Here is a 24,607-nt window from a genome sequence, read left to right on the forward strand (position 1 = left end):
CAGGACAAGGAGGGAGTGTGTTGGAGAAGTGTGGAGGAGATGCAGATAAACATGCTACCAGAGACGAGGTGGGATTTATTGTGAGGAAAAAAATGTTGATGATTTAGATTCTGATGCTTTTGCAATTGCCTTTCCACAAGCCTGCGCATAACACATGTTGGGTTTGTTTGAGATGACAGGAAAGAGTGTTTGAGAAAGAAGACGTAAGGAAGAAAAACAAGATGGTTGGGAACAGGCCAGGGAGAAAATATAAAGTCAGGAGGACACAGAATGGGAGCACATATTTCACTTTGCATCATTTTACATTTAACTATCTAGTGGTGTGTTTTAGTCTCCCCCCCTTTTTTAAATCTGTTAAATTGAATATTGTCCACTTGAGGGCAATGCAACAAGCTGTTCGCACAACACTGACACATTAATATTTTATGGCATTGATGTGCTTGCATGTTAGAAAACATATTTAGCAGTCATGGAGCTGGAGTTGTGTTGCTCTCCATCTGATTAATGTACGTCTGTTGCTTTTGGTTTTTCATTTTCTGTTTCATCCTCTAACAGCAACAATTATCTGGCTGTTTAGCGGCTTAATGCTCTACTACGTTCGGATGCAGATCGATTTTCGCCTTTTTTGCTGAAAACCGCTGCCTGGAAACAGAAGCGTTAAGACAGAACCAAAACAGTGAAGTTGGGGACTGCTAAACCAAAACAGTGAACCGAAGATACTGAAATGCTCCTGAACTGAGGGGAACTGTAATCTTGTGGTATTTCTCTGTGGGATTATCACCGGAGTGACACACATCACATCTATCTAGTCATTACTTTGTATCATTATATGAACATGTGAAGTAGTGTAGCTTTAAATGATCAAATAATATAGCCAGTAATGGAATGTTTTTTTTAGCAATAGATCAAGACTCTTACCACTGGCTTAACTTAAACCAACATTTTTGGTAAGATTTGCATGAGTGAACTTATTAAAGAATTCAGATCATGATATGTACGCATTTTACAGTAAAAAATACAGACGTCGGGAATATCTGTTGAACAAACTATGTAATATGTTTGTAATTAACCTCAAACATACAGTATGGTTGAGTTTAAGTTGTGACATCGTGTATCAAAATTCAGTGTCAGGACGATGTCTAAGCTGATGTTTGTTGGCTTTAACTTGTGTTCTCAAGTAACCAAAATCCAACGTTTTACAAATGTCGCATGCCAGCGCAATCTTGACATATAAAATACTGACATTACAGTCATGAGCAAAACCCAGCGTCCTTTAAACGTCAGCAAAACATCTGCAAAATGTCAGAATGTTATTTATCCAACGCTAGATTTTAATGTCAGACCAATTTTCATTTCCAACCAATATTTAATGTCCAACTGACGTTAGATTCGTGTCTTTCTGATGGTGCATTAATGTGCAGTGGCTGCTGGGACTGTACATGCAGGTGCTCATATTTGCAAAAATTGGCTGATGATGTCGTCCATGGCGGCAATATGGCAACAAAAACAAAACATGGCAAACACATATAGATTAAATATTGAAGGATAATGGAAACATTTCATTCCATGTTGTGTATGTACATTATGTTGGCATGAGACGATTGAAATGAGAGAAATCAGAGCAAATGGCCGCAATCCCTCTGCTTTGTGTGTGTGTGTGTGTGTGTGTGTGTTTTTTCTATTTCTTTTTTTATCCCTGTTGATGGAGACTGCGTGGGTGGCTTCTAAGATCTCTGTTGAGCGCTGAGTGGACCTGGCTCTCATCTCATCCACTTTCAACGAGGACTATCTGCCTCTCTCCTCATCTCTCTTCATGTAAAGTGGAACAGTCGTTCAAATACACGGCTATACATATATCTCTTAACAAGCGATGAATCTAGATGTGGCCGCTGGGTTTCAGTGGCTGAGAGTAACTGTATATTCTTTGTATATGCATGCAGAGGTGAGGGCATGTTTGCATGTTTGCACACTTGAGTAAAAATTATTTTGGCAAGCACGCTGGAGGTTCATGTGCGAGACCGTGTGCACAAACAAACAACAACATACACTCAAATATATGCAACACAAACTCAGGCGCACGGGCCGCATGCCCACATGCTAACACGCAAGCGTACGGGCATACCACTGTCTGCCCTTGTTTCTCTCACAAGTTTCTCTCAATCCTCCCACTTCCTTCCTCACTGCAGCCCTCCCTCCCGCGCTCAGATTGACAGCTGGGGCGAAAAGGAGAGTGGAGGGAGAGAGGAAGGAGGCCCTGAATAAATGAACAGACAAATAAGTGAGTGCAGGACAGGTAATGGAACTCAGAAAGCAGGGCGGGAACGGAACAGTAAAGCCTAGTGATGTAAAGAGCAGTCAATAATTGAGTAGGCTTTTCATTATTGATAGCAGCTCTTTGTGAATTCATAAGAATCTGGGGGGTAGCCTGACCAGAGCTCAGTTTCGGACCAGGCAGCGGATACAGTATTTGAGAGTTTGGGAGGGTGGTAGCGTGTAGGAGCAGGATGCCCAGAGAGGAGGAACTTTTCCTCAGAAGTGGAGATGACGGGGGATATGTTTGCGTGCAAGGTCAGAGAGAGGAACACGTCTGCAAAGGCTGCAGGAGGGTTAGAGTGTCACAGTCAAGAGGCTAATTAAGGTCAATTTGGCGACAATGTCAGGTGGACAGTGTCTGCAAAGTGATTGACAGGTCACTGAGAAGCCCCCCCCCCCGTCACTTTACAGAGGGAGGGTGCGTTGAGGACACATTGGCAGGTCACTCTGAGGGTAACACAGTTGGCTCTGTTAAGACAAGAGGAAAGATGTGTGCATATATAATACTTCTGATTAAGGTTTTTACACATCCAAAATTTTCACCCTGAAATGACCCGTAGAAAACTTGTCCTTTTAAAAAAAGAAAAAAAAAAAAAGACCTGAGGACAGTCAGAACTGATCCAAATAGACCTGAGGATAATTACACAAAGTGTGGTTCAACGAAAAAGAAAACAGACCTCCACAGAGAGATAACGCCAACGCTGGAAGCAGCATGCTGAGCCACCAATTAACGAGCACCTGTGGTCAAAAAGAGTAACAAATACATTTCCCCCTGCACTCCAGTTCACACTGTAAAGTGAAGGGACACTCGCTGAAGACCAGGGTCCACAGTACAAAACATCACTGTCATGTATGAGAAAGAAAAGCATCCAATCCTCACATATGAGCTGCTGGAACTGCTAAAGAAATTATTTGATAATCAAAATAGTTGTAATTTTTTAAAACAGTTTTAACAAAACTCAACGTTAATAACCTTCATGAAGGCGGATTTCTTGCAGGACTATTGTGTAAGACTACATTAGTTTTCGCTAGGCATCGCCAGACTTGGTTACCTGTGGATTCGTAAAGACATGGAAAATACAGGGCTCGCTTGACTATCCATTTGTGTTTGACAAAATACTGCAGATACTCGAAAGCCCTCTGTTCTGTAGATAAGCTGTGAGGAAGAAAACGGACACATTTTTCCATTGAGGAAATTAATAAAGTCAGAAAAACAATTATTTTCTATTTCTAAATTGACGTGCTACAAATTTGTAATTTGTAGACCTACAAGCATGTCCTTGTGTTTCCTTAGCCTACAGAGCAAATATTTTAATTGATTTTGGTGACATGATTTGTGTGCCAGTGCTTTTTTTCCTCTTTTGGAAAATAACTTTAAAAAAAAAAGGGGATTATAAAAAAAAAAAACAGAGAGAAATGAAGTGAATACACCAATTAAAGGCTCCATCTTCAATATTTTGACAAACTGCGTTAGTACGAAACACAGATATCACGTTCTGTGTTTGGAGATCATTCATAATATCCTCCATCCTGTTCAAATTCATGGGAATCCAAAAATACATTTCCTAAAAAAGGGGGTGGTGCGACGCCCTTGTGTGATCACACAAATGTTCACTGTTGTTTCTTAGAGCATCGCTTTGTCGGTTTGTGCATTTCAGAAATTCTGTCAGAGAATTGCTTTTTTGTTTTTGAGTGATGAGTTGATAGATGCACACGTTTTGAATTGAAGTGCATTTACTTTTCAAAAACTTCCTTTCCTTTTATGATTTTGTTTGCTCAAATTTACAGGTCCATCCCCACTGATGGCTTACTTTTCATATCAGTTTACCGATTTTTTTTTTTTTCTTTTTTCTTTCTTGTACCGAACAGATACCACAGTGGTTGCTGCTGTGATGTGTGTGTGTGTGTGTGTGTGTGTGTGTGTGTGTGTGTGTGTGTGTGTGTGTGTGTGTGTGTGTGTGTGTACTTGTGTGTTTACAATCTTTTGCTATCTCTTGTGTTTCCACTTTGCTGGCTTTGATAGCAAAATGTCTTAGGCGGTAAGGGAATGGGCTTTACAGCACCGGCTTCCAAGTCTTCTTTTATGTCAGTTTGAAAAGTTGTAGAGGAAGATATCTTAAAGGCCTTTTGAGTGTACATCGTTTGAATGTTAACCCTGTTGGGAACATGGTACATCGCATTACAATTGAGCCATTTAGCTGTGCGGTAATCCAGGGTGATTTACAATAACGTAGAGATTCAGTGACCTACTCAAGGACAAATAGCTTTTGAAGGCACCAAACATGTGAGGTGCCAGTTTAAGGACAGTTTGCTGAACCCTTCGCCTGAGTGGAGATTGTCCAATCATAGCTTAGCAACCATACCTAGGTGCAGCAGACCTCTCAAGCTTTCGCTTTTTCAATATGCATGGAGCTGGTCTAGCAATACTGTGTGTATATAATGGTGTTTGTTAGAGATGCAACAGGGCTGGGAAATGGCCGATTCATCCGTAATGAAAATATTTGTTAGCTCCAGCAGTAGTATAGAAATAGTTTGTAGGGTGTTGTTTTTTTTAAATTTTTTATTATTTATTTATTAAGGAATCAATTATAAAGTGTGTATCTCTGCTCTAACATACGCTGCAATTCTTAGCATGTCTGACAAGCTAGCCGCTAGCAATGGTATGTTATTCATTAACGACGTTAGTTCTTGGGGTTACAGGTTACGTTTGAAGTAGCACCGTTCGCAACCAGCACAAGCTGATTTTGACCTTAGCACCGCCCTGCTTTTTATTGAAGATGTTTACACTCCAGCACCGGCAGTCAGTTGACCTGTGATAACGCTGCATTTTCCAAACACAACTGTTAGTACTCATCCTTAAAGCCTTTTCTGTTTCAAGGTTAAAAGTGGAAACAAATAATAAATAATTGTGCCAAACACGCTGGGACCAAAATAACAGTTTGATCTCATGTTTTTTTTGACTGGGATGTTTATTTTTAGCCTGTTAGCATGATATGAATGTAGCCATGAGGTGCATATTTAAGATCTCTTTACACAGTTCTCGTTTTAAGTCAGCAGGAAATCGAGGGCCCATTTAAAGAAAAAAAAATGGACTAAATGACTAAATGTTGTAAAATTATCATTGTAAACTGTGAGAACTGAAAGCCACACAGATGTTGCAACAATAGCGAAGGGGGACAGGGCTCAATTTCTTAAACCACAAAACAAGACAGTTGCAAATTTATATCATATCAAATCAAATAGTCCCTCAAACCAAAATAAACTACTTTGCAAAATGTATTTACACCTTTCAGTGACTTTTCTCTGTTGGTTTCCAGGTTGAGACAAATTAGTGGATTCATAGAACTGTAGCTGTGTCTCATTAGAAGCTATATTTTTTTTAATTGTGTATTTTAATTAGGTGTTGTCTTTGACTAAAATTACCCCTACCACATCTTGCTTGAGGCATGCAAATTTCAGAGAAGCAGCTATCTATATCCTTAGTGCCAGACTTTGCACTTTTCAGCTTTGCAGGATATTCTTTTTCCAGAGGCATAAGTTAATTTTCACCAATCATGGCTCATCCTGTGTTTCAATTACTTTTGTTTTAGACTGGAATTGCCTGCATCACTATGCAGGGAAGGTTTAGCAGCCAACGAGCCAATGTAACTCACTTAAGGGATGAAGAAATGATGAATTAACACTATAATTCAAAGACTTTAAGATGCCCTGATCTCTCTTTGTCTACTTTTCTTCCTGGCTTGTCTTGGTTTCACTCTCTTTTGCGCACTCACACTTTTGTCCTCATTCACCATCTACCTCTCTTTTTCTCTGTTTCTGTCTCTCACTCATGCACGTGTCCACAGGGGAGCGCCAGGAGTGGATGGAAACTCTTCAGACGGCCACGCGCCCCCCTGCCTGCGGCTCCCAGAAGCCCTCCGACAGCCTCTCCCACCCCTCCTCCACAAACAAACGAGGTTTGCTGGAGCTCCGTGGTTACAAAGGCAGAGTGCTGGTGTCCCTGGCGGGGAGTAAAGTCAGGCTCTGCAAAACAGAACAGGTACTTCCAACACCACTGGGACTTCCTCTCTACAGGATGACAGCTTCCTGTTTGAAAGAGGTAGATAATAATCACAGCCTATTTGAAGCAGATGAGGCGGAGATGGAGAGGTTCATGAAAGAGATGGAGATGTTCATGAATGTGTAATGCAAAAAGTAAATATATATGTGTGAAAATGCTTTAGGGTTTACTTACTATTTTCTACTCTGTCTTCAGTGGGTACAATCACATGGTAGCACACAGGAACAACCAACTTATTTATGCAACTTTAATGACATGCAAGCGCAGCCATGAAGGTCCAGAATAGGTTGGAACAGGATGTGTTTAGTAAATATGTAGTTAGTGGGAGCAGTACCTTAGTAGCACAATCCTCAATAATGTCCAAACAAATCACGTTCTCTTCAGTGCCAGATTAACCCGCAAGGGCACCTGGGGTAAAATTTTATTCTGGCCCCTTTTAGTGGTCATTTTGTTATACGCAAATTTATTTTGGACTTAAGACACACCATGTAGGTATTGTGGAATCCACTGCCAGGCCTTTATTTCTTATGTTGATATTGTGTAGTTGCAATTGATAAAATTACTACTTACCAGTTGACACACCGTGAATACAGAACCTTTGACATCCTTGAAGGTTTGGGACCCTGGGGCAATTTCTTGCTTTGCCCAGCTCCTCTCACCAACTTTAAAAGTAGTCCGGTCTAGGCTGGTCAGGCAGCAGCACCACAGCCCTTTTTGCTCTTAGTACTCAATCCAAAGAGAGAGAGAAGTATCATTGCTGCCCAGTGAATGACCAGTAAGTCCGGTCAGCCCAAGTGACCGCAGGTGATCTCTGATGTCCCCAGTGCCCCTCTGGTAGACCCAATTGACCCAAAAGTGCCCCAAAATTCTTTCCTAATTGTCCCAACTGCCCCAATAATTAGGGGTTAGAGCGAACTATAGGGTAAAAATCAGCCCTAATAGTAATTTGTGGAGCAGTGTTGGTGTCTCTTTTTCATTTTGAAAGTAGCAAAGTTGTCATGTTTTAGACTGTTGTGCTGGATTCACTGTGGCATGCAGCCTTGGTTTGCAGTTGGTTGAATGCATTCTGTGAATTGTTTGAAGTGAGATTTTGATCGTCTCCATTTTAATTTTGAGCTATATGTAACTATAACATCCATCCTCACACAACAAGCATGAGTGACAGGATGATGACTTTTAGGAGGATAGATATATCAAAGTGAAGCTTTTTCTTTGTGCCATAGATAGATTGTAATAACATATGCAGGGATATAATTTTGTTTTCTGAAAGTATGATTTGCTTTTTGTTTCCACTAATTACTTTTGATTGACACTTTTGCAATTATTGCAGACAAATTCTGCAAAACATTTAAAGAGCAAGACATAGAAGGAGATTGATGTGAAAGGGAGAGAAGAGAGTTGTGCTAAGACTGGTGTGCTGCTTGCTGAAATTCATAAAGTTAAGTATTGACCATCTGCCCATACACAGGTGTGGCTACTACCGATGGCTGTCAGTGTTCCGCTACTTTGTGGACACGAGCTGAAACCCACACTTGTCTCCGCGCGACTGCAGTTTCATCTGACTGAATGTGAGCTGTCAGAGGCAGACAGGTGTCACAATGTTATTAGTATGCGAGGATCCTCCAACTGCAGCGCCTCGTCCATTCGCATCTTTATGCAAATGCTCGGTGCAGAACAGCAAGACGGGGAGGGAGAAGTAGCAAGTAGCAAGTTTGTTTAAAAATAGAAAAAGAGAAGTTCATACTGTTCAAAGATGACAGCTGCACTGACTTTAGTTTGTCAAGGTCCAAAATATTGCAAGGACAAACATATTTACTATTATTTCTCACACTGAATAGGAGACTAGAAGTGGGTCTAACATGCGTTTGTGACCCTTTTCAAACAACGGTGTTTTTCATCTGTAGTGGAATTTGCACGCAACTTATGACTTTAATGAGTGAATACATTATAGGAGGAGAGAACCAGCTTGTTTTGGGACAACTAAAATGTGCATTTTTTTTTTTCTTTTGAGATCTTTTTCAGTGTTTTCTGCATTTAATTATATTTTAGCATATTTTCCCCTCTGTTAAATTTGCAATTATCTACTGATTCAAAAAGCTTATTAAATATTCCCAAACATTATTTGTCTAAATATACCCAGTTGGTTTCAGTGAATATTTATGCAGTAACTTTTTGGGCTATTAATCAAGTTCCTATTTTATTTAAAAAACAAGGCGTTTAAGATGATCTCCTGATGACCTCCTGAAACCACCCCTGCTTTAGATGGCAAGTGATAACCTGCAAGAATAGAAAGATAAAAACTTTCTGAATGTGGTCAAAAAAAAGGTTGGTTTGGTATGAACCTCCTGTAAAGCATGTGGCTTGAAATCCTCAGCTTCTCCTCAAGCAAATATTGACAGTGCTGTACCTGCATTTCAAACTTTATGTGACTTTATTCCCGTTACCTCGGACTTCATGTGTACTTCATATTCCTGAGACTGTGCTGTATTTACTTTATGGCATACTCTTGTCCTGTTTTTGCAATAACTAAACAAACAATTAATGAGTATAGTTTTAAAAGTTAGGAAAAACCTGGAGTCTTTAAGGTTAAAACCCTCTGGAAGATGAATACAGTATTTCTGATGAATATTTACAGCCTTTAAATGACTACTCCTGACATTATTTCACTTGCAAAAATGTTGGCGGCTCTTAAAAGATGGATCTAAAAAACATGAGTGGTCAGTATTGATTAAGCTGAGTGTCAAGATATTTTTAACATGTAGTACCTGTTATTGATCAAGCTCAAAAACCCTGGGTCCTACGCTTATCTCTTATTGACCACCCCTGCCTGTAAATGGCGCCACATCCAATGTCTCCACATCCCCAGTCTGTAACACAGGTTTTATGTAAAAAAAAAAACTGAGTTGCTTTCTTGCTGAGATCTGGATGAGAAGATTGATACCATTATCTTGTCTATGTGTTAAGTATGAAGATAGAAGCAGGAGGCCCTTAGCTTAGCATAAAGACACATGAGGAAAACAGTGTGCAGAGTTAAAAAAAAATACCTGCCATCAACACCTCTAAAGCTCACTAATTAACATATTGTATCTCATTTGTTTAATCCATAAGCCGTGTTTTAAACGTGATGAATTGTGGTTTTACAGTTGAAACTACAACATTAGGGTTTTGTTTTTACATTTCTGTTTGTGTACGGATTAAACAAGTGAGAAATGTTAATTACTGATGTTTAGAGGTCTTTGCAAGTGTACTTTTGAATTTCGGATAGAGCCGGGCTAAGTGTTTCTCCCTGCTTTCACTCTCTATGCTAAGCTAAGCTGTCTGGCTAATGTTTGCTAAGAAATAGTTATAGCACGTAACTCCCCATGGCACGAATTTATCGATTTTGCCTTTCTGTTTTTGTACTGAATAAAAAAAGAGGTGGTGGTCAGGCGTGTTTTGTAACTTTGGCCATACGAGCCAAGTTTTAGCTTTTTTAACCTGCTTCCAGTCTTTATGCTAGCCTGTAGGCTAATAGCCTCCTGACTTTAGCTCCAGACTCGATACAGAGACATGCGAGTGGTGTCAATCTTCTCATCTAACTCCTGGCAACATGTTCAGCTATTCCTCAAAGTCATTTTCTCTGACTGATTTCCAGTAGTTGAATAGTAGTACCTTTGTTAATTCAATGCCTTGACATGCTGCTAAAATATTAGCATGCTTAGTTGTGGGGCATTTTACTTTGGAGGCTTTTGTTAAATGAACAAAGAGCCCAAAAAGTCAGAGTAGCTTTCCTTGTATTATTGTGTACTCAGAATATATTCTTACAGAGTCATACATTCTCTTTCATAACTTACATCTCCTTTTAGCCGTGGAATAAAGGAGAGATAAGTTTTCTCTTACTCATAGATTCTCTTGAGTCTTTTTTTTTATTTTTTTTTATTTGATGTCAGTCCAATTAAGCCCTGATAGTCCCTGCTCATGTTCAGAGACTCTTTTCTCTGCCTACTCCTGTCCCGGCAGCAAGACATCTTATCTGAGATGGAAAGATACCTCACAGCAGTGATACTATTTCTTAAAGTGCCTCACACGTATTTGTGTGCATATTTGATAATGCTGCACGCATTCAACTCATTTCCATCCCTCCTTGGCTCTCATTTCGTTTCGCTCGCTCTTGTAGTTTTGTTGTTTGCCTTTCATTATTTTCTTCATTAAGGTGAACAAACATCTTTGTTAGAATTCTCTTTTGGGTATCACTCCATGTCAGCACATTTCCACTTCCTTGATCTGAGACAGCTAGAGTAACGGAGGGAAAGGGAGAATCTGAGAGAGAACAAATTAATTGTATTATTTCAGCTTACAAGCTAAATCCCTGGCATAAATGCAGCCGGAGCGGCAGTTCTTTTTTGACAAAAGAGGAAGAGACAGAAACAAAGAGATAGAACTAGAGAGATGAAGTGAGAGGGATGGAGGGAGCGCTTTGGTGCAGGGGTCGCATGAGTGAGAAACGAGCGTTGGTGGGCTATAAGAAAAGGAGAGAGTGATGGAGAGCAGGAGGGAGGTAGACCGTTGCCCCGTTCAAGTTCAGTGGAGTGGAGTATTTAATCTAACATGATGAACGAGCTATTGGAAACATCATCCTCCCAGCTCCTCCTTCACCACCCCTACCCCATTTCTCATGGACCGTAAGCCCGGTGATGGAGCTGTGTTTAAGGTCATTTAAACACTAAGGTAAAAGAAAGTCAGACAGTGCACAAAGTGTGTCACGCGCACACACACACACACACATTTACTCTGAGAATGATCTCCCTGACATGGGCTGCATAGGCAGATCGTTACAACCAGAGCAACTTGTTTCATGTCCTATCATCTCATACATCACAAGAGTTATCTGGTTTGTCTTCACACCAGTAGCTGATTGATTGTTTGTTGGATGATCATATTTCTTCCTGCCATCTCATATGTAAACCGGTTCCTGCAAGCGTACTTGAACAGTTTTTTTATTTTTATTTTTCTACAATGAAATCTTGGCTCGTGATTGGCTGAACAAAAACTTTTGCCAGATATCTTTTTCTTGTACTTTAATTCCTACTTAGCAAAAGTTACACATACAGTAGAGCCTTCTCTGGTGGAAAAGGTATTCTGAGTATACAATAACAGTGAGACCCAGAATTTAATTAATCTCTGCTTTAATTAAATCTCTTTCTCATTTGCTCTTCTCAAGATCGTCTTTGTAACAATTAACAACATCCCAAGACTGCAAGGCCGTTTTGTAGAATTTGTGACACAAGAGTGACTTTGCTTCCGCTGAGGCCTTCCTCTTGTAATGAGTTTTGTTTCTTTTCGCATACCTAATACAGCTCAAAGAGCGAATTTTAAATACTGTGGCTGTAATTCTGTTTTTTTTTTTTGGCTTGTTGGGTGGCAGCACAACAATCTGCACATACTCACATGATGACAGCAGGTACATTTTGAACCATGTTCCACCAATTTAGCTAGTTAGCATGCTAACATTTTAAGATAGTACCGCTAGGGCTGATGGGAATGTCCAGTGGAATTTCAGGGAACATCATGGTCTGTACAAAAATTCATAGCACTCCATCCAAAGGCTGGTGGACCGACTGACTGACACTGACATCCCGAGGGCTAGCATTACTAGCATGGCTAAAGAATATTTCTTAGCGCATCTTTAAATATTGAGTTGGATTTTCAAAGTTTTGTCTGAACAGTCATGTGGTTCACACTAAGATCCACCCAGGTTGGTGCTTCACTGTAAATTGACTCATTTGGGATTAGAACCTCAACCTCAGGACCTTTTATGCTACCAAAGCTACTCTTAAAACCTACTCTTTATCAGCTCAGTCTAACTCACACACTGAAGCAGCAGTCAGACTCATAAAGCCTTTATAGCCGTGTTCCACATGCACAGTAAAGTTTTATGAAATATTTTTGACCAAATGTGACTCTCAGACCTGTGGAATGACTTGCACTGGCTGCTGGTTGCAGTTCAAAACCTCTCCTTAACTCAATACAGGATTTTCAGATGTATTTCCAGAATATGTGTTTTTCTTTTTTTAGTAAGTTACTTTTTCCTCAGGTCTATTAGAAGTTCATTCATCACTTGCCTCTTTCTGTTTCTCTCTTTTGTCTCTATACATTTATTTGTCTATTTCCGCGTCTCTTCTATCCACTATCATTGTCCATAGCTCCTCACTTTCCTTGGACTCTGTCTCGCTGCCTGATGTTTAAAATAAAAGTCTTTTGTCTCCATTGAGTGTGTGCTCTTTTAAACTCCCCTACCCCTTTGTGAGACGGTCTTACCCTGCATGCTTTTAGAGCAGTTTAAGTGGTTGAGTGGACATGGAATTGGAGATAGAAGTAGAGGCCGCCTCTACTTGTCTGGCTTCTTTTAGAGCAGCTTGGCACTCTGGAGTGACTGACTCACACAATAAGAGGTTGAAAAGCTTTGAAAGAAATTATAATTGGATGCATGACTAGAATATTCAGAGTAAGCCTTTGCTTAGCACTTATCAGGTTAAGGTTATTCATTATAGGCGCAAGAGAAATGCTTTTTCTCTTGCAGGAATTTGGTGTGTTTACTTGATTTGAGTTGATTTTTTTTTTTTTTTTTTGCTTCTCTGAGTTCAGTTTGAGTTCAAGTTTTTGGAGATTATTTATGTGGTCTGGTTTGTGGACAAAAAGTAGCCAAAAAAAATTTGCGCATGCGCACGAACATTTGCCTAAGGGCCCTCTCCCCCTGTAAGCACCTTTATTGCCACCTACCCCTCGGCTGTTGTAATTGGGTGAGTTATTTTTACCTCTAATGCCTTTCCTTCCTCTTTCCATCCTTCCTTCCCTCCATCCTTGGTGAATTAATTGGAGAGGGCAGGAGGCCACGGCACATATTGGGTAGGTAACGAGTGGCGAGGGCTGGACGGCCGCTAACACCCAGTGCTCTAATTGGCTGCCTGAGAGGGATGAGGGTCATTAGGTATAGGTGACTGCTTTGCCCTCTCAGCACAGTCACACACTAACATGCCCATACATTCAGACAGGCGGGAAGGATCGTGCGTGTGTGTGTGTGTGTGTGTGTGTGCACATACAGCACAGGTGCTCTCCTCCTCCATATATCTTCCCAGAATGAAACAAAACAGTTATACAATTATACATGTAAACCATTTATCCTTCTGTGTTTGAATTACTGCCGTTTGTTGCCTTGAGATCCTTGGCTGAACCAAGTGGTTGGCGAGAATGAGCTTTGAATGAGGTTGGTTTATACCCCGTCACCCCCGCTCTCTCATTATCGCGTCATGCATCTTCAAACCTCAGAAAATACTGAACTTAAAAGAGCAATGTACTGTACGTAGTTATAATTGATAGGATAGAGAGGCAAGTTTCTGCTGCACCGAAAGCCCTCACATCAAAACTTTTAGCTCAATTAGGACTTGGCCATACAGTGAATTCAATTGTCTCACTCACGCCGTCTTGCTCTTTTCTTTTCTTTATCTTTGTGTCTCTTATGTCATCCTCTCGCTCAGAGTATCTTAATTACTCATAACGCTTCTTAGGATCTCTCCACGCTGGCTATATTTCTCTTCCACTCGCTCTGCCTCAGTATCATTGTGCAGAACCGCGAGGAAAAGAGAATAATTGAGTTTTTCACCACAGTCCTCTAAATTTGTCTGAAGTAGTCTAATTGGGGCTAATGATGGTCAAATGATGATTTTGACAACATTAGCCTCAATTGAACCAACCCACACAATACTAAAAGATCAGGCTGGAAATCCTGCAGCACGCAAATATTTAAGTGACTTACCCCCTTGTGTTACAATCTGCAAAATTTGGGTGATCTGAGAAGTTTGTTGCCAATTAGTTGAAGAATTCTGCAAGAGATCTGGCAAAGCGCACCCCCTCCCCCCATACATAAACACACGCTTCTTTGCACTGCTACAATCAACAAAGATGGTGTCGATTCATTTTTTGTCTCTTTGTTTGGTGTAATTAGTGGTAAATTGTTTTACAGCTAGCACAGAAAAAACACACATGCTCTATAGCTGGCACAGCGAGGCAGCATTTAGCGCTTGTGAAGGCTGTATTTTTTGTGATTCGCCGTCGAGTACTGGCGCAGATCCTCCTTTGTTCTGGCTCTTTCTACACACAGAAACACGCACGCACGCACGCACACTTTCTTTTCGTAAACTGCTCAGCTGACCCCTCACCTGTCTCACCCACACTCAGTGAGGATTACCAGGACCTTCTCACACTTATACTTTCCCCCTCATTCCACCTTCCTTTGAGTCCCCGCTGCCTTTTCTCCCCCATCTTTCGACTCATGTTTTTGGCTTTGTCTACGTGCCTCAGGAGTGGAGTAAAGTTTGCATTTTTCTGTACTGTAATGTCGGATGCCTCGAGCTCTACGCTATAGAAAATGGTCTAAGCTGCTGCGAGTGTTGAGGCTGAAGTGGAGAAGGTAGGGGCGCCGAGTTACAGAGCTTATGAAAACTGTGGCTCTGCATCTAACCTCTATTTCTGAAATGGGCCTGTGAAAACATTGAGGCTGAAAGCTGAGGTTGGCTTGGATTCCCCAGACGCACCTTTTGCCTTTTGCAGAGCTTTGCTGATTCACGCAGGTGTACACACACACACTCAATGCAACACATACCACAGCCTCACTTTTCTGTCTCTCTTTAACCCTCGCGCACACGTACGCGCACGTCGCACACAGGCCAGGTTTGTGCGTCACCAGTGAGAAGGAGAGAGAAAGCCGATGACAGTTGGGTGTGTGACTGGTCTGTCGCATGCTATTTTCAGGAGGCCTCTCTCACATGTCTAAGTCTATATCCAGTTCCATTTCCTAAAACAACAAAACAAAAACAATCCACAGGAAGGACTGAGACTGAGACTGTCCCTGCAGTTATTGTAGCTCTTCTTCAGTGTTTGTTGGTTGTTATTAAACCAAATGACATTCAAGCCCCGTGTGAGAAACAACCACCTGTGGATCCCACCTTATTAGGGAGGGCCTCTGACCAAAAAAAGCTTGAGATGGTGTCTTAGTGAAGGCCCCTAATATTTGCAGGGTGTTTTGGGAAAGCATTATCGCTTTTGTGTTACAGTGTTTTGAACCCGTCCATTTCCTACCACTTGTGTGTGTGTGTGTGTGTGTGTGTGTGTGTGTGTGTGTGTGTGTGTGTGTGTGTGTGTGTGTGTGTGTGCGTCGTAAACTGACAAACTGTTGTCAGTTTATTTCAATATATTTCTTTAACTTTGTTTTTTGTACTAATTAAGCAAACAAGATGAGTAATTTCACTACCTTTGGGTAGAGCTAGACTAGCTATTTCCCCTTGTCTTCTTTCTATATGCTAAGCTAACAAGCTGCTTGCTCCAGCTTCGTACTTAACCTACAGACATGAAAGTGGTGTCAAATCTAATCTAACTCCTTTAAGTGTAACTCCCAAAATGTCCAAGTATTCCTTTAGTGTGAAGGAGCAGCAGATTTCTTGCCAGGACTCACATGAGAAGATTGCTACCACACGCACTGGACGGGAGGGGATTAGCTTAGTTTAGCATGGGGAATTAAGCTAGTCCAACACTGTCCAAAGTTAATTAAGCCTATAATAAAGCTCACTATTTCACACAAACACAAACAGAAATGTAAAAGATAACTTGTGGTTTTATGGGTAGTTATATACTGGATCTATTTCTTGGCATACAGTGGCAGAACTTTACAGAGAACCAGACTGCTAAGCTAGCCTAATCACCTCATGGCTCTACCTCCATACTTAGCATAGTATCAGTCTTTTCTTCTAACTCTTGGTAAAACAGCAAATAAGTTATTTTCTTCATGGAATAAAAGAAGGTGATAAATTGTTGATGATTTGAAGTGGCTAGGCGATAACTACCTCACACTTCATTATAGTTACATTTATGGATCTCTATCTCTTTGTTTGTGTTTCTCCAGGACTATAAAGCGGGGCTGGCTATTGCTGAAGTGGAACTGACTGCTGCCAATATTAGAGACATGGACCGCAGGGGCTTTGAAGTCAACACACCCTTCAAGAATTTCTGGTACGTATGCACTCTATTTGTGTATATGCATGTGTATGAGTATGTTAACCTGTGTGTGTGTGTGTGTGTTTTTCTTGCCGCCCCATCTCCCACAACAAGGAACGATTCATGCAAAGATGTGTGTGATGTATGAATTGTCTTTTTGTGCGTGTGTGTGTGTGTGAGAGAGAGAGAGAGAGAAAAGTGCGCTCTCTCTGTTTGATCTCGCAGCTTTTTCCTTAACACATACTCCATTTCTTATTGCTTTTTTCATCATGTAAAAAATGAATGTTAAGTGAAGGAATCTCTCCTTGGATACAGACCCCTCAGAATGATGCATTCAACAGGCTGACATTGTAGTACACCTCCGCATTAGTTTAAAATCCTACTGCAGGAAGCAGCGGGATGTCAAGACTTCATTCATATTCCTTTCTAAAACAAATCCCACTGCATTATCATCTCATCTCAACCATATAGTTTGGGAAATGTCCTTCACATACACTAAGCCTCTTGCTTCACTGTATTTTAATCTTAATAATCGTATCTCATAAAGCATCCGTATTCATCGGCGACGGCAGGCACTATGGTTAATCTGCTCTTATACATGTAAGATATTAAAAGTCTCATTGTGCGATAAGAGTTTAGGTACTTGTAGTAAAAGAATATTCACATACTGTAGTAATATCAGGTTTCCCTTTTTGTGTTTTTCATCACCACGGCTTTTCTTCTTACCTGGAGAGTTGGAGGATTAATTCAAACTAGAATGGTCTATAAAGACTTGTATATATAAAAAAAAATCTTCATGAGATATATAGAAAGTCTGTCTTACCCACAACATAGTTTCTGTCCTTCATTATTATGAGATGTGTAAATATAAAACCAAAATGTGTCTTAAAAGGGAAATTGGCTCCTTATCTATTGGGAAAAAAAAGGTCTGGTGAGCAAAAAAAGAAAAAGTATCAACAGGAGGATAAAGGTTCTTGATTATTATTTGAACAAAAATTGGATCATAATAAGTCTTTTGGATTTGAATGTCATACAGTAAAAGCCACTTTCATAGGCTTGATTTGCAGTAGGTCTGCCTCACACAACATCTCCCTAAATTCCTGTGAAGTTTTAAAGGGCCTTTTTTACTTGTTTATTGTCCCTTCTGCTGTCATTCCTAAATCCTTTTTCTAAATACAGACATATGGCAGTGTTTTTTTTTTTTTTGGGGGGGGGGGGGGGGGCGCGGTTATTTCACCATTCACTGTAAAACCCTCCCACAGAGATATTAATGGTTAATTCAACCTTGACAAGACTGATGCTGGTAACATTACTAACAATACAAATTAAAATAAATAATTTTTATTATTGAGCCTGCAGCTTTGATGCATTATCTATCATTAGCTGTTACTTTTTAAAGGCTTTGTCCTCATTAATACTTGTCAAAAGAAAAGAAAAAATAAACAGAGCTCAAATAATTAATCGATTAATCGATTTGTAAATCTGCAAACTAATAATCTGCAACTACTTTGATAATTGATAAATCATTTTCTTTTTTTTTTGGGGGGCTTTTTATGCCTTTATTTGATAGTATAGTGGAGAGAGACAGGAAACGGGGAGGCAGAGAGGGGGAATGACATACAGCGAAAGGCCGTCCGATGCGGGATTCGAACCGGGGCCAACTGCAGCGAGGACTATAGCCTCTACACATGGGGTGCCTGCTTAGACCACTACGCTACACGACGCCCCATTTAAGTCGTTTTCAAGCAAGAAAAAAAATCTCTCAGGCCTGTGTGGTTGGTGTGAACAATAAGGCAACAACGTTTAATTTTGTTTTAGGACAAACTGCAGATGTGAAAATGGGAGTCATTCCACAAACAAAAATAAAAGTTATTTATACATTGAATTATTTAAAGTTATTCAGGGAAATTCACTTTTATTGTCAGACAGTTAAACCAAACGTATACGCTTGTACCCGAATAAAGTGTATGTTTTCCTCTGAGATGTAAGTTGTGAAACTAATGAGCAGTCACGACACACTGTTAAGATTCGCCTCTAATGAGACAAAGAGTTTGTTTTCACTGTTTGTTTGTTTTCACTGTATTTTAGTCGCGCTCTCTTTCATTTGTGTCAAATCTCTTTCACAAACCACTTTGCCGACCGCCGTACCCACCGCACGCCTCGCAGACTTATTGGCCATTGCTGTACTCGCGTTACGTGCGAGCAAGCTTCTGCACAAAAATCACTAATTATCGATCAGGACTTTTTTTATGAAGCCTCCCCATGGGAGCTTCATGCAGGTATCTCTGCCCCTGTAGGGCACAAAAGCCTCTGAGGCGACTCCAGTCCCAGAGGGCCTACAATCAATGAGCGCGCTGCTTGTTTGTGCTGTAATGGCCCATTTAGAATACAACCGTCACAGCTGCCTGGACAAAGCATGGCTTGTTTGTTTGTATGCGCTTGTTCGCCATCTTCTCTTCTTTTTTTACCCCTTCCCTTTTTGCCCGTTCGCCTTGTGTAAAGGCACCCCCCCCTCCCTTCCCCAATTCCTCTACCTGTCTGTTGTATGTCCGATCGATCTGTTTGTGTCAGCTGCCTTAATGGTCCCATCGTTTGGCAGCTTCGTTAATACGGTGGACGTAATTGCCCATTTTGTGTGCAACAAAAAAGGGGTGGAATTAAAATGAGCTCAGGTCTCCCGAATTGTTTTGATGAGGTTGGTTGCTGAAAGAGTTTTATTGTGTGTGTGTGTGTGTGTGTGTGTGTGTGTGTGTGTGTGTGTGTGTGTGTGTGTGTGTGTATCAAATCGATTGGTAGCCCTGGGAGCGTTCTCCTACCTGCTCAAGGTGGGGATTAGTGAGAAACTCATCTAATCACTTTAAGCTGTGGAGACTCACTTTAGCTTTTCCATTGTTTTGCTGCCGTTAAATGGACAGAGCGTTCAGTCCACTATGGTTGATACAATCGCACACTTCTATGAGTAGAGAGAATGACAATGAGGCGGAGAGGAGATATTACTAGGCAAAGACACTCAAGTTTGGAGAAAAAAAACCAAACTTTTTGCTCTTGATCAGAAAGCACTTTTACTAAAATGAAGCTGCAGATAAACAGCTAGCTCAAGGGCATATTGGAGAGAATCTGTGTTTGTCTGGTGTGTTTATTGAAATGTGTGGACAATTTCACTTTCTTTTTTTTTTTCTTTTTTTTTCTTTTTTTTTCTTTTTTTATCTTTGACAGAAAATATTTCCTAATCAAAAATTGTGGCACGAGGTCTTTGGATTATCCTGAGCATTGGTTTTGGAAGGGCATGTTTTCTGTTGAATATCTAAAATTTAATTTTTCAAATCTTTGAGCGGCACAAAAACACAGGTTTACTGTGAAATGCTCACAGTTGGATAGTAGAAAAACATGACATATAAAACCCCAAAGCTACTCTGTCTGTATTGGTAGATATAACTAGGTTAAATTGTTTGCGTTTTGGATATTACTGTTTTACATTTTTCAAATCTATCTTAAAGCACTTCTCATATACTCATATGTACATTGAGAGAATTACTGGTTGCTCCTCTCCGTGAAGCAGAAACTAATGTGAGGCTTTAGCAGTCTGAGTTAAACAAATCAAGAAGGTATTTCCATCATTTACAGTCTTTTCATTACCATATTCCCTCTTTGACTCTGGATTTTCTGTCCCTTTAAGTCGGTTAGGAAGGATTTACAGTGACCGATAACTCTTTCATTATATGTACATATGTTTAGGAAGGGGCACTTCAGCTATTTAGTTCTGCACTTCCGTAACATTGGGAGGCTCACAAGAGATGGATTGTAAAAAGAATGGTCAACATCGGAGCAGTAGAGGTTAAGATAACCTTAGTTTTCGTTCCGGGTAAAGCTGCAAAAACACTGGATCCTACATTTCCCACAATGCAACTAGTACCATTATTTTAGTTTGAGTCTTTTGAACTCTCTGCCCCCATTTTTTAAAGCGGCTTATCTGTTGCAAACTTTTAGCGTTTCAAGCATAAGCCAAGATACCACTGATGACATCACTGTGACATCATCAGGGTCATTTTTTGCAGACTTGACATTAATCTGAACTCACAGGCTTCGTCAGAGTTTTTTCATCTTACATTACAGTACTACCTTGTATATTTTCTGTCATAATGATTGATTTCAGTTCGTTGGAATAACACATTTTTTTTTTGTAATTTTCTGGCTGGCTCTCTGAGCCAAAATGAATTTACAGGTGTTGCTGACTGGCATTTGAAATTGGAGTCCCATTTTTAGATACATTTGACAATGTTACAATAGCTTAATGTAACTCTTTTTTTAAATGAAGGTGAGTTGTTGCTTTTTAGAAGTGCACTGAACTGTTTCGCATCAAGGTCACTATGGAGGCTTAATTGATTATTCTCATAGCCAAAATCTTCAATAATGAATGCTGTTGGGAATGACTAGGTGTCATGAAAGAAACATTGATGATCCTCTATTTAAACCGATGAACTAAATGCTATATTTAACAAAAACTCTAGGGTAGCAGAGCGTAAAAGCCTTACACATCAAATAGGATGAAAGACACCAGTGGAAGTAAACCTGAGATTTAATGCCCACCATAATTGAGAATTTCAAAAGAATGTCAAGATACTTCACATCAAAATTGGATTACCAGATTTAACTGTCATTTTACATTTATAAAAAATACATTTTCATGAGCAGGGACTGATACGAGGTCCTTGGGTGAATGGGAAACCCTTAAGTTGAATATAAAGAGCAGTTTCTCCAACTCCAGGACCATGAAGGTCACGTCGGCCAGTTGAAATGGGATGTTAGATGTGCTTTTTTTTTTTTTTTTTTTTTTTTTTTTTTTAAAGGTTTTTGAATAGTTTGCCTTCTTTTGCCTTATTGCTGAGAGTCGGATGAGGAGCTTGATACCACTCTCATGACTGTATGTTAAATATCTAGCTAGAGCAAGGAGATGGGTGGGTTAGCTTAGCATAAAGACTAGAAACAGGGGGAAACCGCTAGCCTGGCACTGTCCATGATATAACCTTATCCTGACTTATATTTAATGTACAGACACAAGAGTGGTATCAATCTTCTCATCTGTCTTCCAGAAAAGCGAAAAGCACATTTCCTCAAAATGTCAAACTAATCAATAAAATGTTGAACAACATAGACTTGGGGGCTTACGAAGTGTTCCTCGGATCTGTGGATTACTCTATTCATTGAACTCTTAGTTTGCTTTCAGTTTTGATAAATTCTCAGATAATTACATGGAAACAGCGTGGAATAACATGTGAGCTCTATGACTGTGGTTAGTGGCGGGGAGGGAGATGGTGGAAGCTTGAAGCCTGTGGTTATGAGGATGATTGACATTTTTCAACAAAGTATGAGACTGATTGAAAGTTGTAATTTTAATGAAAAATGGCACATGCAAACAGCTTAGTCACGAGTAAATTTATAATCACCACAAAGGCAACAATTTAATTATTCTTAGTCCGTAAAACAAAGTAATTTTACTTCCATTTGTTTTCATGTTTCAGTGGATTGGAAGGCGTATTTGAGCTTGTCTTGGAGTTGATATTTTTCCTCTTTACCGCCTGTTGTCCTTAAAGCTGCAGCTTGTTTTGTGGCCTCAGCTGACACAGGTCTTCACTTCGTATCTAAAACTCTGCAGCTTGGGAGCCTCCCCATACACTTGCGCTGCCTCCTGCCTGCCGCTTCTCTTTGCCCCTGTGTGGTTTCGGAGGCCGCGTTGCACTTCAGCGGCCGATGTGCACAGTCATCTTTTTAGACGGGGGCACTGGGCAGAGACCGGTGGGCACAGGACGGCTGAACCCAATCAACCTATCGATCCCTGCTGGGTTACTTGGGTGAAGCTGGCCTGGTGCACATCCTCTGCTCCGGGCGAAAGCCCCCCCCCCCCCCCCCCCCCCCAACCTTCGTGTTCTGTCTTACTTTGCACCGGTCGCCAGGTTGCCATGGAAACCAGTGGTCCCATTTCTCCTTTCTAAGTGCTTCTTTCAGTCAAGCTAAGACTCTCTCTCTTTTTTTTCTCCTCTCAATTTTATACATCTGTCGTACTCTGTTGTTCATGCTGTCTGTCTTCTTGTCTCTTGCGTGCTCTCACTTAAGCTCACACTTGCGCTCATATTGCTTGTCACACATTCTTTACATTTAGCCAATCTTGAGTTATTCAGTACATTTAGCGCACACACTTAAATACCACCCTCTCCGTCAGAGACTTGTGCTGTCTGTCCCTACGATGTAACCTAATAATATCCAGTCACTGCTTTGTGTGTGTGTGTGCGTGTGTGTGTGTGTGTGTGTGTGTGTGTGTGTGTGTGTGTGTGTGTGTGTGTGTGTGTGTGTGTGTGTGTGTGTGTGTGTGTGCCTTCCAGCAAGATCTCTTCACTCTGGAAAACATATGAGTGAGACACAGATGGATTGAATGACAGGCGAATCCCACTGTGGGATCTCTAACGGTTCACGATATTTAAATGTGTGGTGTGCATATGTATATTTTATGTTTTTATATTTTGAATGCATGTACTGTATACATGTTCTACATGTTCCCAGGTGTGACCAATTACCACTAGATTTTTTTTTTATTCCTTACCTCCCAACCCTGTCTTTCCCCCTGGTCTGACCTCTCTGGTGATATTATTTCCATCAGTAAATGAGATATAGCCATTTTTAAATCATTTAGCCTTTCTCTTCCTAAATAAACTATATGGCAAAAAGAACATTGACACCTGAAATAAGTATGCAGAAAGCCAAATGTTACCGCCTTCACTCTTCTGAGAAGGTTTTAGCCAAGATTTTGGAACCTGGCTGCAGGGATTTGCTCCCATTCAGCCACAGGAGCATTAGTGAGGAGGATGGGTACTCGATGTCGGGCGATAAGGGCCTGGCTCGCAGCCATTGTTCCAGTTCATCCCAAAGGAGTTGGATGAGTTTCCTCCACACCAGACTCTGACTCAATGCTTTGTGGACATGGGCACTGTCACGTTCAAATGGAAAAAAATCCTTCTCTAAAGTGTTATCAGTCGGTTATCATAAAATATCATTCAGTCTATTTGCTTAAATGCCGTAACCAGATTATAGTCGGCTTTTTCCAGTGAGCTGATTTCTTAAAGAGAAACCTGGCAACCTGGTTTCCTCGGCTAGACTTCTCATAGGGGATTATATATAACCATTTATATATATATATATATATATATATATATATATGTGTGTATGTGTGTGTGTGTGTGTGTGTGTGTGTGTGTATGTATATATATTAAAGATCATTACATCTAAAGATGCATCCTCATATTTAAAATAATTCCATCCAATCAGACCAGAATTGAAACTCAAAGTAGCCCATCTATTATTATTTTTAAGTATAAGTGTATATAAGTATAAGTTTCCACCACATTTCAGTATGGAAACATCATATTGTATCACCAATGCAGGTGAAATAACATATGATAATGAAATAACAATGTGTCCAGAATAAGATCAGGCTCATTCCTGAGGTCTGTGTAACCACGTTACTACAGTGCATGTAAACGCCGTTTTCCTGAGTATCCTGATTTCTTATGTCCATGTAAACAAAGTGATTGTTTGCTGAGGCCTCAAGATTTCTATTAAGATTCTCCACTGAATTGGACAAGTGCCCATATAATTTGTACATGGTGAGTTGTGGTTGACATGAAAGTGAAGCGCAGTCTCACTCACAATTAATGAGGTTTGCTTCCAAATCACTCTTGTTATCTACTTTATAATCCGAGTCTGTAAGTCTGTAACTGCAACCATGTCAATAGAAGAAGCAGCACCACTTTTATTACCAAGCTTATCTCACTGCTCTTCTTCTTACATTTTCTCACTTTCAAATTGAAAGGGCTCTTGATTGTAAGTCCTGATGGGACAACACGTTAAACACGATTTCTTTTAATGTAAATGGTTTTTACTCTTTTTCCATCACCATTTCTCAACTTTCCTGAGTCTAATATAGAAATAATATCCTGGAAAAATATCCCGCATTAGCACTATAGATTTTAATAGTGCAAGGTGAGACAGATTGATTTACCTGCACCGTTGCTGCTCTCATCACTCCACCCCCCCACCACCACCCCCACTATCAGTTTCACCAAATCTATTGCAATCACACATAGGCATACACACTCAGCAACCCCCTCAAAACTACTCCAAATACTGCACACCCCTGTAACCCTGCCAAGCGATACT

General features: G+C 40.4%; 1 protein-coding gene across 3 annotated transcripts in view; it reads left to right on the forward strand.

The window, feature by feature from the left end:
* Nucleotides 1-24,607, forward strand: part of arap2 (ArfGAP with RhoGAP domain, ankyrin repeat and PH domain 2) — a 130,009-nt gene that overhangs the window by 25,600 nt on the left and 79,802 nt on the right. For all 3 annotated transcript variants that reach the window (XM_056369276.1, XM_056369274.1, XM_056369275.1), the window contains exons 9-10: nt 6,159-6,352; nt 16,308-16,414. In XM_056369276.1, coding sequence (XP_056225251.1) covers nt 6,159-6,352; nt 16,308-16,414 — 301 coding nt within the window. The remainder of the gene's footprint in view (nt 1-6,158; nt 6,353-16,307; nt 16,415-24,607) is intronic.

Source organism: Seriola aureovittata, chromosome 23, assembly GCF_021018895.1.
Source record: "Seriola aureovittata isolate HTS-2021-v1 ecotype China chromosome 23, ASM2101889v1, whole genome shotgun sequence".
NCBI lineage: Eukaryota > Metazoa > Chordata > Actinopteri > Carangiformes > Carangidae > Seriola > Seriola aureovittata.